Source organism: Pteropus alecto, unplaced genomic scaffold (assembly GCF_000325575.1).
Source record: "Pteropus alecto unplaced genomic scaffold, ASM32557v1 scaffold45, whole genome shotgun sequence".
Lineage (NCBI taxonomy): Eukaryota > Metazoa > Chordata > Mammalia > Chiroptera > Pteropodidae > Pteropus > Pteropus alecto.
In genome coordinates, this window is record NW_006442491.1 from 16,885,643 (window position 1) to 16,900,317 (window position 14,675).

Genomic DNA, 14,675 nt, shown 5'->3' on the forward strand with positions numbered 1-14,675 from the left:
AGTTTACTGCCTATGTTTTCTTCTAGGAGTTTTATGGTTTAGGGTCTTACATTTAAGTCTTTAATCCATTTGAGTTTATTTTTGTATTTGGTGTAAGAAGGTGGTCCAGCTTCATTTTTTTGCATGTATCCGTCCAGTTTTCCAACACCATTTACTGAATAGACTGACTGTCTTTGCACCCCATTGTATAGTGTTGCCTCCTTTGGATTATTCTAGTTTTAATTTTTTGAATTCTAGGACAAAGTCATGTGAGTATTAATAAAGACAGGTTTATTTCCCATAGATTATCAGTTTTATTAATTTTGTATATATTCTAGTATTTTTTTGTCAGGCAAAGATTAAACACACATATTTATGCTCCCCACCCCACCTTTCCTAAAGGTGCCTTTGCTTAAAATGAAGTTTTTAGTTGATGTGTAGTAAAATTTTCCCACCTCTTCCTTAATGTCTTCTGTATTTTAAATATTTTTTCTTTTTAAAGAAAGTCTGCCTGTGTACATTCTATATGTTTCTAAATGTTTATTTTTTTGGTGCTAATATTTAGCTCTTTCTCTACTTATCCTAATCATATGGCAGAAGAGAGAGTGACCATCTGTACTTATGGTGTTAGGGAATGAATCTAAGAGCTTCTTAGGGGAACCCTAGCTAGCCTCAAAAGGGAACTTGGCAGCAGTAGGACTGCCATCATTTGGGCTGAGATCCTGGACAGGGTGTCTGAGTTGCTTCTGATGGTGGTAAAGATCCTAATACCACCTGCCTTTTAGGACCACATGAGTGGAGGACTTCAGCTTGGGACCATCAGGAGACACAAATGTACCTCTCTGATAAGGCTGTGTGGCATACATGTATAAAAAAGAAAGGTGGGAGGTTATCTTTACAGAGTCATTGTGAGTCCTGGAGCTCTTCCTAGACTAAGAAGGACTCAGTTTGATCCCACCCCCCACCCCGCCCAAAAAACAAAACTAACTCAGACTACAGGAACATAGGGGATAAAACAGCTGGAACCCTGGGCCAGTGGATTAGGAGCTGAGTTCTGAATGCCCCAGTTAGTCTGGAAGGAGACATTCTGAGGCTCTTTCTCCACAGGCATTATGCTGTTTCTTCTCTCTGACTCAGGCTCCAAGTGACAGAGGTTGATACAAGACATGGGGTTTGTACCTGAGGTTCAGGGGTGGGAGGAAAGTGTAAATTGTCACATAAGGGAGAGTGGCAGGGGACAGACTTAAGGGCCTACAGGCTGGAAAGGAATGAGATAAAAAAATCCAGGGAACCTCCATAGACTGAGACTCCATATTTGTTGAAGAGGAGGCTGTGAGAGGGCAGGATCCCTGCTGAGGAGGCACAAACTTAGGGCCTTACAGTAAAGGTCCTGGCAGTGTCAAATTGCCTCTCCACTCCACAGGTCCTGCAGGGCTTCATGGAAACAAGGTGGGCTTTTATAAGGAAGAAAGTTTGGAGAAGTCACCCCAGGCAGCAGAACTCGATCTCGAGATGAAATAACTTCTACCTGGCCTTCTGGCAGAATTTCAAGGCAAACACTGGGCTGACCCTGAGACCACGACGTTGCTTAATCCTTCTATTTGGGGAGAGCAGGACTGGGAGGAGATTTTGCCTTTGGAGAACAGGGAAGATATGGAGACCATGAAGAAATTCACCCAAAATCATGTGGCAAAAGGTGAGAGTTGTCGAGGGTAGGGAAGGTGAAGAGGGGGAGCAAGGCTCCAGGTTCAGCTGAGAATGCTCTAGCGACCATAGCTGAGTAAAGGGACCACTTACTCCATTACAAGGCTTAGAGGACCTGCTCTGGGAGTATTATGGGAGGCCTGGTTTCTCACAGCTTCTTTTTCTTCTCCTAGGTTTGGCTTCTAACGATACTGACTGGCTCCAAGCAAAGGAGGGAAAGCCTAAAATGCCAGTGAGTTGGGGTTACTTTTTTTGTTGTTGTTCTGAAATGCTGGTTCATTTTCCAGAGACTAGGTATACTGTATGTTCATCTGCCATGGCCAGTCTTGGGAAGAGAAAAGACAATCAACAAGTCCATGCCTGTGTCAGGCACTGTGTTGGTCACTTCATAATGATTTCTGCATTTGTTTATTTTATTTTGTTGAAAATATACCCAAGATTAATAGTAAGAGTCCAGGAAACTTTAAAACATAAGGGATATTTTTGAAAAACAGATTACTAAAAATCTTAAATGTGCTATTAAATTAATTTCATTTCATATCCACACTAATAATATTTTGCACTGGATTTTTTTTTTTTTAACTATTGGAATGTTTGAACCTATATAGAAGTGGAAAGCATAGTAATAATAGGGCCTTAGATACCATCATCCAGCTTCACCACCAGTCATCTGCCATGGCCAGTCTTGTTTCCTTTCTACCTCTCCCGTGTCCCTCACTGGATTATTTTAGACAAATCTCAGCCATCATAACATTTTCTCCATAATTCTTAAAAATAGCTGTAAGAGGGTGGTGGTAGTGGTAATACTGTTTATTCCAGAGAGAGAAAGTCTGGCCTAGGGGGGTTTGTGATTTGTGCATGGCCACACTCATCTAGTCAGTGGTAGAGCTAGGATTTCAACCCCATTTTCTCTGACTCTCAAGCTCCTGCATCTTCTAGTGTATTGCCTTCAAGACTCTGCCACATAAATCCCCATCTAAAAATGTAGGAGCATATTTTTCAGTTCTAAGGAATGGGCCTGCATTATATAATGAATGACTCATACAGAATACTCTCTCTAGATACAATGCTTCACACCCCCCATTCTCTTCTTTACCAGAAATTTGATGTATTCTTTTATATGAGGTGTGCGTGTGAGATTCTGCAAGCCAAACCAATAGGTTTATAAGTAGACTATCAAGGAGCCTACAAGTTCTTTGGAAAAATAATGTGTAAAAACAAGAAATGATGGCAATAATAGTAATTTTTACTATAACGATTGAATTGGTTACATAATTGTGCAGTAAAAGCTATTACAAAGTGCTGGCCTAACGCTTTCAAAGCAATGTCCAGTCACTCACAGTTTATTGATAATTAAACTCAGTGATACAGCAGGACAGGGCACATTCCTTGAGTGGTGGCGTTGGGGGGCAGGGGGAGGGGTAGGGGCGGAGCTCAAGCCCTGCACTGAGAGAGAAAAGGGTTCTTTGCTGAGCCCAAGAAAGAATTCAAACGCCTGCTAAAGTTAGAGCCAAAAGGAAAGTTTATTAGAGAAGGGAAAAAGCAAAACGAGAAAGTAAGGACAAAAAGCCAAGACAAGAAAAAAAGCCCCCATGTTGGGTAATCCAGTTTATATATCACTTAGTTTTTCTGTGAATCACAGCTCAAAGACTTTTGTTTACCCATTTTCCTTTGACGTGGACATACAGTGAGAAAGGATAAGAGTATCTAGCATGTAAAGGTACAAATGTGTTGGGTGAAAGGGCTGCTGGTAGTTCCTAGCCTTCGATCCATAGGTTCCCCATGATTTTAGCCGTAGGGAATGAATGATTTCGTGTATGTAGGGCAGCTGCTTAAAGACTTTGTTTTTCCTGTTTCCCCTGCACAGATGTGAGAAATGGGTTGTCAGCAATCCCAGCAGAAATCTCCTTTTGTTCTGCAGGTGTCTTCCTGGCCTGGCTGCAAGGCTGATCAGCATATTGCAGTCTCTGAATGTAGCTTGATTTAGTTAACTTGCCTCCTCACTAGTTAAAGATTCCATTCCTGGGGGAGGCCGAAACTATAATTAAGTCACTGTTTTCCCTCTTTTCCCTTCACAATGTGGGAAAATGGGTTAGTAATACCAGGAAAAAAATCTTCCTTTGTTCTGCAGGTTTCCTAGTGGTCTGCTATAGGGCTGATAAGCATATTGCAATCTCTGAATAAGCTTGATTTAACATTTTTGTTCTCTTGCCTTCTCCCTACATTAATAGGACATAGGACAAGTATTTCTGGAATGGTGATGTGAGGAGCTCCACAGACTGTCTCCCCAGTAAAACCACCAAAATGATTTTAAAAACCTATAAAACCCAGCCATTTAAAGCCTCTGGATACTGTCCTAAGGGCATATATACAAATGGAGAAACATTTCAAGAAAACTCTCAGTGAGAACGGCAAGAGTCCATGGCATTTGGCTACCAACCTGCTCCCTTGTGCCCACTCTTCAGCTCAGCGTAATGGAAGCTCTACTCTGCGTGGGTATAGTTGAGAAGGGGGCTCGTTCTCCCAGTTCCCAATCTAGGACTATACTTTTCCCCCGGGAGAGGCAGGCCACCTCATTCATTACTCCTAGCTCAGTGTTGCAGGCAAGCTAGTCAAGAGACCTAGGGCTTTCTTCCTCCTCCACCCCCTGTCTGTAGGAGAGAAGCTCTGTCTTTGGCACAGGAGGGGCCTGATTGCCTTCTCCCCAGCTTGCTCATAGGGCAGAGATTCCCTGCCAGGAGGGGAAAGCTGAGAAGAAACAAACTGCCACTCCCGCCCAGTGCCCTGCTCTTAGCAGGAGTGTCACTGAGAGAAGTGGTTGCTCATCCTGCTCCTAGCTTTGAGCAGTGGTGCAGAGGTCCTGCCTGGGGGAGAGGCACGTTGGAAGAACAGAGACCAGCATAGTGCTCCCTAAGGGCACTGGCTTTATTTAAAACTGAGCATAGGGAAGTTGAAGCCTAAGGGTGCTTTTAAAAACAATGGAGATTTTGGTGGTGAGTAATGAAGAGGAAGCTGGCAGGTCGGTGATAGCAACAAGCAAAATGGCAGATCAGCTAAAAGTTTAACAGAGGAGCACAAAGGAAAGAGATAGCTGAGAAGAACCCTCCTAGGGTCTCAAATACTGGCTTTAAAACTACCCCTGTAAAAGGGCCTGCCTTTAATTGGATCGGACTCTGGAGCCATTTGTAACCCCAAGACATTGTTGAATATAATAGAGCAGTCAGCTAGTGATTAGTGGAGGCTAATAGCTGGGTGTGATGTGAATAGAGGCAGACCATCTGGAACCTTAGGAACCTTAAGAGGGAGATCAGGGAAGGACACTAAGAGCCCTGCTAAAAGGACTGTCATTTCTGGAGGGGGGAGGGTCAGAGTGACTGTTTGCGCACTCAAGGCTGCATCCACTAAGCCACATCTTCAGGGGAATAGCCTTTTTTGAACTAGTCCAGATAAGTCACAGAACATTGGACAAGCATTCACAGCAACAGCCTGGGGAGGGGGCACAGTTTATTTTTATTTTTACATAAGATGTCCAGTATTCAACAAAAAAATTATATAGGTAGGTAGATAGGGAAATAGAGAGGCAGGGAGAGAAAGAGAAAGAATATATGAATACGAGAATGAGTGAAAGCCTAAAATTTTCCTGGTTTTTAAAAACACCTTTTCAGTTCTCTGTGTTAAATTATCTCACTGGATTGTAAATTCATCTTCCCTTTATTGGTTAGGAGTTGTTCATTGGATGATGCACTCTGAACACAAAGTTTCTTTTAATAGAAGTTCTCCAGCTCATTCTCAATTCTTCCATTACAAAACCTCAGGGTCATTTTGCAGAGCACTGTTTGAGGTTTTCAAATTGATTCACGAATCATTTTATTGCAGGAAGCGACACCCGATGGAGGAATTTGGACACGCAGACAACTTTGTTAGAGGAAGGAGAATTTATTGGCCGGCGGAGCATGTGGGGTTAACAACACCATGCACGAGCTCCCCTTGGTTAGATTTTTTACAGTTTATATACCCTTGTCCATGCAAGTGGTGTGTGATTCCTTTGTCTGAGGTTTCACTTGTGTTTCATGACTCAGGATGGGGAGGAGGAGCTTCGGGTGGGGAGCAAGGGGATAGGAATTTCCAGACTATCGGTCTTATCTATTTACCGGTCATTTTGCCTTGTAGAACCCACGACCTTGGCATTGTCAGCACTGTTATAGAATTTTCGGAGAGAGGGGACACCAAGGCTATAAGCAGAAAGTAGCACTTATTGATGCTGGCACCAGCTCAGCAGATTCCTATCCAAAGGCTGAGCCCCGATTGTAACATAGCAAGCAGTTTTACACGGTCTTGTTATTCCTACACAGCTACAGCGATAAGGAAGAGCATTAGTTGGATAGCAAGCTATGAATCAACAGATGAGAGTCCTTGAGGTTGGGGAGGTTGCTATGGGAAAACATGTTAGCTAGAGAGTCCTGGGTGGGGAGAGGGCGGTCAGGAATGGATTTTAACTGGCTCAGTTGGTCATTTCTGCAAGCCTTTTCCTTTGCATTTTTCAGATGCCTCTTCTCCTCTCTTAATTTCTCTAATGAAATCATAAGTGTTGTATACATCAGTTATGCTCCCCTCAGATTTTAACACAAAGCCATGGTGATGCCCAGAAGAATTTGATACAGAGAACTGTGTACTCTGAAAGAACTAGACCAACTTCTTGTATATCCAGATTCTCCAGGGCCACCAGGTATGCTCTCCTTCCACTGGGAAAATTGATGGTGACTTGCTATCCAGTAATTGGCTGCTTGTTTACAGGTGCCCGTTATATTCAGGGATGTGGCTATAGTCTTCACAGAGGCAGAATGGAAGAGACTGAGCTCTGAGCAGAGAAACCTATACAAAGAAGTGATGTGTGAGAATTACAGGAATCTTCTCTCATTGCGGGAGGTTGTGTTCTTCATTAATTCAGTAGAGATTTATTGACTACCTACTATGTGCCAGAAAATGTTCTAAACACCTAGAAGAACCTATTAGTAAATGAAATAGTAACCATTGTCCATGGATGCTTACTTTTTCTAGTGTGTGGAGACAGACAACATACAAAAAGCTTCATATACAGGGATATTATGACATGATATGGTGTTTTAGAAGCACTACCCAGTAAAAAATAATTAAAAACTGGAGCAAGATAAAGGAGTATTGAGTGTAAGAGGGTGGCTGGCTGAATTTTGAAACTGGGTATTTGAAATCAGTGAGGAGGTAACATTTGACCAAGGATATAATGTGGTGAGGGAGTTAGAGCTCTGGGTACCTAGGGTAAGTGCATTCGGGTAGAGGGACTATTGGTGCTCTGACCTTAAGGAAGGGATATGCCTACTGGGTAGAAGGAATTGCAAGGAGGCCAGTGAGAACTGAAGCACAGTTTGCAAGGAAGAGAGTAGTGAGAAATGTCTTCTGTGACAAGTTAAAATTAAATGTCAGCGTTTGTAGGGCTTTTGGGTTCCATCGGCCATATTTTTTTGTCATTGATTTAAAAATGTACATTGATTCTTTAAATCTAGGTTGATAGATACTTTTGATTGCAGCTTTACTCTGATTCAGGGGTTCGGCACCTTTTTCTATAAAGGACCAGATAGTAACTATTTTCGGTTTTGTAGGTGATATGGTCTCTCTAACCACACTCACTTCTGCTCTTGTAGCGCTAAAGTATTCACAGACAATACGTAAATCAATGAGCGTAGCTGTATTTCAATCAGACTTTATTTGTGGACACTGAATTTTGAATTTCATATAATTTTTATGTATCACGAAATATTATTCTTTTGACTTGTTTCCAACTCTAAAATTTTAAAACCATTTTTAGCTTGTAGACTGCAATAGGAGGCCAGATTTAGCTTGTAGACCTTAGTTTTTGCACCCCTTGTTCTAGATCAGTGCCATCCAATGGAAATACAATGTGAATCACATGGGTAATTTTAAATTTCCTAGTGACCACATTAAAAAAGTAGAAGTAAATGTCACCGGTGAAATTAAAATATCGTATTTAACCCAGTATATCAAAATATTATCATTTCATCATGTAAGCAATATAAAAAATTAATGAGATATTTTACTTTTTTTGTACTAAGTGTTCAAAATCTAGTGTGTGTTTTATACTTGTAGCACATCTTAGTTCAGAGGAGCTACATTTCAAGCACTCAAACGTGTATGGCTAGTGGCTACCAGATCAGATAATGCAGTTCTGGCTATTCCTATATTTCTAGATAAAGCATGTAGAGAAGACTCACAGTTTTGGAGACAGAAACTAGTTTCAAGCAGGAGTTTCTTCAGGATTTTTTTTTTTCAAATGGCATGGCTGTTTCCCTGATACCAATTAATCAGATTTTCCTGGTTCCATTTTCACCTTCTTTGATGTGTTTTGATCTGACTCCATCTAGTTTGAGCTCCATCTAATTAAATGTTGATTTGGCCTTAGCTAGTCAATCTTAATTAGATTTTGTTTTTCTTATTTTCCTCCGGTCATATTTTCCTTTCTTTATGTTAATTCATTGAATGGGTTCAGAAGAAAATGTTAAAGTGACCTAGTTCAAATTAGTCTCAGTATGGAAAGCTTTGATCCAAGTTGCATTTCTTGACATTGTTTTCTTTGTCTTGCTTGACACCACAATATTCTGTAGCTCCCCAGCCTCTCATGTCTCTCTTTTCAACTTTTGTCTTTTTCCCTTTTCTTTGGATTGTAGAGATCCATAGGACTAATGTCACAAACTCTTTTTTTTTTTCTGGGTCTACGTTAACATCCTTAAACAATTTGTGAACTGTAATGATTTGCCCATAACATATTATGATAAACCCATATTATCTGTCACTCCGTCACCTGTGCTTTATCCTCACATTTCTGTTTGGTTATGAGAGAGCACAAGTTTATTCTCAATCTTACCAAAAATTGAGATCATACAATTTGCCCTCTAAACCAGTCTCTTTTCTCTAATTCTCCGCAAATTCATGTTACGAAGTCTCTTCTTCAAGGGTACTATTAGAAACAAATGGGCTGATATCCCCTGAAATAATCTTTAAAGCCTTCGTAGGGGCAATATTTCAGTTAGCATAGGCTAGTAATGCTGTAGTAAGACACAGCACCGAAATTTGGTGGCTTATAACAGCAAATGTTTATTTCTTACTTATATTACTTCTTTTCTACAGTTTGGATGGTGTTCTGGAATCCAGGCAAAAGGACTAGCCTCTGTGCGGGTCATGGGATTCTTACAGAAGAAGGAGAAAGAGTAATGAAGGAACCACATTGTGGTTCTTAAAACTTGTTTGAAAGTAGCGCTAACTTTTCACCAACGTTCGGTGGCTAAAGCAAATCCCATAGCCAAGTCTGATGTCATTGTGATGAGATTGGTTTGGGCACAAGGTGCCAGAATCCTTTCTTGTCCACTGCTGAATCCATAATACTCAGTAGAAAACCTAGCACTTAGAAACTTCTAATAAGTGTTTGTGATGGGCAACCTGAAATTCAGATTTTTTTCATACACAGTCTCTTTAACCTCTGTTTCATATACTATTTCCTATGTTTGGGAGACCACCAGACCGAGTGACATTTTATGTGTATCAGTCTTTTTTTGTGTAATAAGAGAAGTCATGAAGGAGATTTCCACATAGGTCATAGAGACTATGACCTCCAAGTAGAACAGAGTTGTGGACAGTATATATTAATGTGAGTGTTCGTGGCCTAGATGATTTACTAGAAAGAAAAGGCTGAAAGTATTGAAGCTGCTTGCAAAGCAGAATGTTTACTTTAAAGGCGCCTAGGCTGAGTGACATGTAACATGTTTTTGGTGTGGATTTACTGGATTGCAGTAGAAAATGGAATGTGTAGAAATGGAATGTAAGGAAATTATCGATGGAAAACAAATATCGATAACAGGTGTGGTAGGAAGACACTCTCTGTCCTAAGACAAGGCGGAACAGCCCAGCAACCCTACTTAGGGCTTCTCTAACTGAACACTCTCTCTGCAACAGAATCAAAGCCAGAGCTAGGCTCCTTTCCTCCTGCCTTCTGGCTTCCTCTCATCCACTCCTCAGCCAACATGTGCTTCAGATCTTCTCGGGCTTATGTGACTTTCATCCAAGGAATTCTGGCCAAGGGCATCAGGAGCACAAGTTTTCTGCTCAAAGCTGCTGGAGTGAAAACAGAAGGGCAAGAGAAAGAAGGTGGCTGTAGACCCCAGTGTGTGAAGACAGAGGAGAGAGAGACCTCAGGCACATTCCCCAGCCCACCCCGAAGGCAGTCAGCAAGTTCTAGAGAAGGCAGAATGGTGGAAACAGAGCCTAACTTAGCCCAAATGGTAAACACTGGGCAAACAGACAAAGGAGTGAAGGAATTAGAAACCCTGAGATCTAGAGCAGTCAGCTGTAGTGAGCATGAACTAGACTGTAGCCTGAAGTCAAACTTCATTACAAACCAGGTGACCCTCTCAGCGGAGAAGCCCTATGTTTGCAGGGAGTGTGGGCGAGGCTTTAAAGATAAGTCAAACCTCATCAGACACCATCGGACACACTCAATGGAGAAGCCTTATGCGTGCGGTGAGTGTGGCTGAGGCTTCAGCCTAATGGCAATCCTTATTAATCACCAGAGGAAACACTCAGGAGAGAAGCCATATGTGTGCAAGGACTGTGGGCAAGGCTTCAGCCAGAAGTGCAACCTCAACAGACACACAAGAACACATTCCGAACAGAAGCCTTATTTGTGCAGGGAGTGTGGCCAGAGCTTTAGAAATAATTCAGTCCTCCTTAGACATCGGTGGACTCACTCAGGGGAGAAGCCCTATATTTGTCAGGAGTGTGGGCAAGGCTTCGGTGAGAAATCATACTTCATCTGACACCACAGGACACACTCAGGGGAGAAACCTTACATGTGCCTGGAGTGTGGACGAGGATTTGGTGATAAGTCAACCCTGAGAAAACACCAGAGGATTCACTCAGGAGAGAAGCCCTATGTTTGTCAGGAGTGTGGGCCAGGTTTCAGCAAGAAGTCATCCTTTGTCAGACACCAGAGGACGTAGGAGAGAAACCTTACGTGTGCCTGCAGTGTGGACGAGGATTTGGTGATAAGTCAACCCTGAGAAAACACCAGGGGATTCACTCAGAGGAGAAGCCTTACGTGTGCAGTGAGTGTGGCCGAGGCTTTAGCCGGAAATCCTTTCTCCTCATTCATCAAGGGACGCACTCGGAGGTGAAGCATGTTTGCAGGGAGTGCACGCGAAGCTTTAGCTACAAGTCAAATGTCATTAGCTACCAGAGGATGCACTGAGAGGAGAAGCCTTGTGTATGCAGGGATCATGGGCAACACTTTAGCAATCAGTCAAACCTCATCTTACACCAGAGAGACACCTGGGGAGTAGTCCTGTGTGTGCGGAGTGAGTGAAGCTGAAGAGAGCGGATTGTAAGCTTGACAAGGTCCTTATAGTCTGTGAGGGCAACCAAGGGTTACCTCACCTCTGCAAACTCCTTCTGAGAAAAACAAAGTACGAATGTAGCCACAGGCAGGCAAACAAGCTGAAGGTCACGATAAGACATAGCTTGGGAAAAGTAGAAGAAACAATGTCGTTATGCCTGAGGGAAACTGTTTATGCCACCTAGTATGTTCTTGTATAAAAGCAGCTTACAAAATTGAACTGCGCCATTGTCCACCATCAGTGGGCGGTGGACCTCCTGATCCCAGTTTTCTGTCTTCTTTCTTTTCTTTATGTCCCACTGTTCCCACTCAGGTATATTTTCCAGAGCTGCGCTGGACGTGGCAGGATTTACCACTTGCTGGACGCGGCATGAAGCTTCAGAGATGTGTCAGCTCTTATCAGGCACTGAAGACACATTCAGGAGAGGATCCTTATGCATGCAGAGTATGGGTATCTCTGGCTGTAAGTCAACTCTCATTGCATAAGGAGGCCAAGGGTGGGAAGTATTGTGTGTTCAGGGTCTGTGCGTGAGTTGTTAGCTGTAAGTAAACATTTACCAAACATCCAGTGGCCAACTCTGGAGAAGTATCATGTGTTCTGGGAGTGTTAGGGGGCCTTGCAAAAGGACAAACAGGCAGGTATAAAGTGGCACACTCAGAAGGGAGCTGTGTGTTTGTAGGGAGTGTGGGCAAAGCTCTTGTGATCGGTCAGGCTTCTCACGCTGTAGGGAGAATCCTTATGTGTACTGTAGAGCTCTGCTCAGATAACCTTATCAGGACCAATACCCCTGCAGCTCCTGAAAACTGCTGCTAATGGCTACAGAGATGATTCTTCTCTAGGAGCTGCTCTCAACCACAGGGAACCGCACCTTCCTAAGGGGTGGCTCCTGACTAATGACTGATTGATATGGAGAGAAAAAACCTCACTCCTTGACTCGGTTGGGTCCAAAGAGTCATCCCAGATCCAGAGATGCCCATCAGACAATTATTTCTCAGCTGTAAACACACTGCAGGTATCTTCTTCCTCTGCTCAGTCCAGCCCTCAGTCTCCAAATAAACCACTCAATTCTCCGTGTCATTGTCTCTCCAGGGAATCTACTCTAAGACATCAGAAGTGTATAAGGACTATGGACACAGCTTTGGCCATATCACCCCTCACAAACCCCAGTGTATACAGAATAGAAGCTCTGTGTGGGCAGAATGGGCAAGGACTTAGAAAGAGTGCACCCCAGGATACAGCAGAGAACAGCTATATTGGGGAAGCTTTATATGGGCAGGGAGGGAGACTGAGACGCTTCAGCAATAGGTTACACCTCATCTTGCACCAGAGGACACTTAGGAAGAAGACATAGGTGGTCAGGGTTGGTGGGTGGAGCTTTATCCTAATGTCCCTCAACAGACCATGAGGACAGTCTTGCCACTACAGACCACTGCCTTACCTCTGAGGGGGTTTCAGAAGTCTTGACCAGTTCTCTATATGAGAGTGAAGATGGCACTAACAACTAAATAGACTTTTTTCTCCCACTTTTTGTAATCAGATGGAAAAGGTAGGTTTTAATTAAGTAATCAAAGAATGATCAACTTGTTTTATTTTTATACAATTCTTTTCCATGTTTTCTTGTCTTTTTCTAGTAAAATCTTTAATAAGTTCAAGCTATGTATGTTAGTCTCTCATCTGTCTGGAAAAGAATTTACATTCACAGCCCAATTTCCCGCATGAATTCAACCCTTGAGAAAAAAATAAGTCCCAAATAAATCTAATAGATTTACTGGAACCTGAGCCTATGCATAGAGAGGAGGATCTAGGTTATGGAGACAATTCCAGCTGAGGGGAGGGAACTTCCCAGGGCTCCAAGGGCTGGGTTGCCTCTTCTAATTGATCACTCCCTTTGGCTTCTGTGAAAGTGCCCTTCCCTGGATTTTCCTCCTCTTAATCTCTGTTCATGTCTCCGCTGAATCCTTCTCATCCTCATCAAAGCATCACTGTTCCTTAATGGTTTGTTCACATTCTGCAGTTCTGGGAACCCTTTCAGCACACTCCCTCTTCACCTTTCCAGAACCCAGGCTCAGGCCCTTCAATCATGCTCAAACCGTTCTCCAATCATGAATCAGTGCTTTGGGCTCCTTAGGTACTCATAGGTCTAAACACTCTAAAACACAGCTCCAGTGCCGTCTCCTGAGCCCTCCAGTCCTGCTAATGACACCCCACATCATCCCTCTACTGACTGGTCCAAGACAGCCTAGCCATACCCCAGCCATTGTTTATCAGCCCAAGGACCTGGCCCTTTGGCCACACCCTTTCCTAGTACTCCTCCCTCAGAGCCCAAATTGCCCAATTTGACAACTCTGTAGGCCCTGCTCTAACCTTCTATGTCTAGGGTCAATAACTTTTTGCTGGAGGAGGTCTGCCTAGGCTCTAGTAAATTTGTTTGCCCAGTTAAGGTTTTCAAGGTTCACAAAATCAGAAAAAGCACAGAGTAGTTTTGACACCCCATCAAAGGAAGGGGCAGTAAAAAAGTGTGAAGGAGTGACTGGCTCCAATGCTGACTGGCTCCAACGCTTCTACTCTCTCTCTCAGCCATGCAGTCAGCTGCCAGTGGGTCCTGAGTCAGGTCTGGAGAGGAAAAGGTGTCAGCACCCAGAGTGTGGGCCCCCACACTTTTGACACATGTTTCTTTGCCAAAACTATCTCTCTAACAACACTTTGGTCAGAAATGGAAGCCACAGAGGGAAAAATGTATATGGGTATGCAGTCTCTAGGGTTTGAAGAGATGACCCCAAGTCCCTTTCCCATGTCCTGATATTGGAAGAGAAAAATGCAAACAAGAAGATCAGCACCTTCCTTTTAAAAAAAAAAAAAAGGTATACCCGATTCAATATTCACTAATTTTAATCTAGAAGATGTTTTAGAGAATGGCCAAACACTCAACTGCCCTTTAATTAAAGAGAAGTTTGGAATAGGTTGAAACATGACCTTCTAGAATCCTAAAAAAAAATTCAGATTCCTAGAGTTCCATCCACCAGTGTTCTGAAGAGGATAAAAGCATTCCATTTCTGAGTGTTGGGGCAACAGTTGAGGACCGGAAAATCTCACAAAACCAGGTTACACACAGGGACAGCCTTTTCTCTCATCTGCTGCTGATATAGACAACAAGGACAGGTCCCAGATGACATCCTGCTCACTGGGCACAAAGGCAGAATTGGCTCTGCAGAACCCTCACTGCTGCTGGTCATCGATTCCCCTTTTACCAACTTCGTACTTCTTCTGGGAACTAGAAGGCTACTCTTTGGTGGGGAGGAAGAGAGCTTAGTGTTACGGATCTTAATGCTATTTACAGTAGTTTTTGTTTGAGCTGGCTCTCTCTTCAGTGTCTGTTTTAATAACTTAGAGTAAAAGCAGGGCCTGTGCCTTCCCCTATATCTAGAAAACACTGCCACTAAAAGAGGCTTACTTGTCTTTTGAGAGAGGAGCCCAACCTGCAAAAATCTTATCATTAATAATTTTGCAATTTCGGAAGTGTGTCTGACTAATGAAATTGTGAAAACATTTCAGAGA

At 42.9% G+C, this 14,675-nt stretch overlaps 2 protein-coding genes across 3 annotated transcripts in view; both read left to right on the forward strand.

The window, feature by feature from the left end:
• The window catches only part of LOC107196396 (zinc finger protein 343), a 16,587-nt gene extending 3,815 nt beyond the window's left edge, over positions 1-12,772 (forward strand). The window contains exons 2-5 of one of the 2 annotated variants that reach the window (XM_015596964.2): positions 1,403-1,675; positions 1,857-1,915; positions 11,433-11,582; positions 11,914-12,772. In XM_015596964.2, coding sequence (XP_015452450.1) covers positions 1,633-1,675; positions 1,857-1,915; positions 11,433-11,582; positions 11,914-12,021 — 360 coding nt within the window. In that variant the 5' untranslated portion in view covers positions 1,403-1,632 and the 3' untranslated portion in view covers positions 12,022-12,772. Of the gene's footprint in view, positions 1-1,402; positions 1,676-1,856; positions 1,916-5,559; positions 6,872-11,432; positions 11,583-11,913 lie in introns of those variants that run through there. The other variant, XR_003043196.1, reaches the window with a different exon arrangement.
• LOC112471032 (zinc finger protein 343-like) lies at positions 8,231-11,426 on the forward strand. The gene is given in 2 exon segments (XM_025040038.1): positions 8,231-10,722; positions 10,725-11,426. Coding segments are annotated over 2 exon segments (1,335 nt in total). The 5' UTR covers positions 8,231-9,752; the 3' UTR covers positions 11,090-11,426.
• Positions 12,773-14,675: the final 1,903 nt, after the last annotated feature.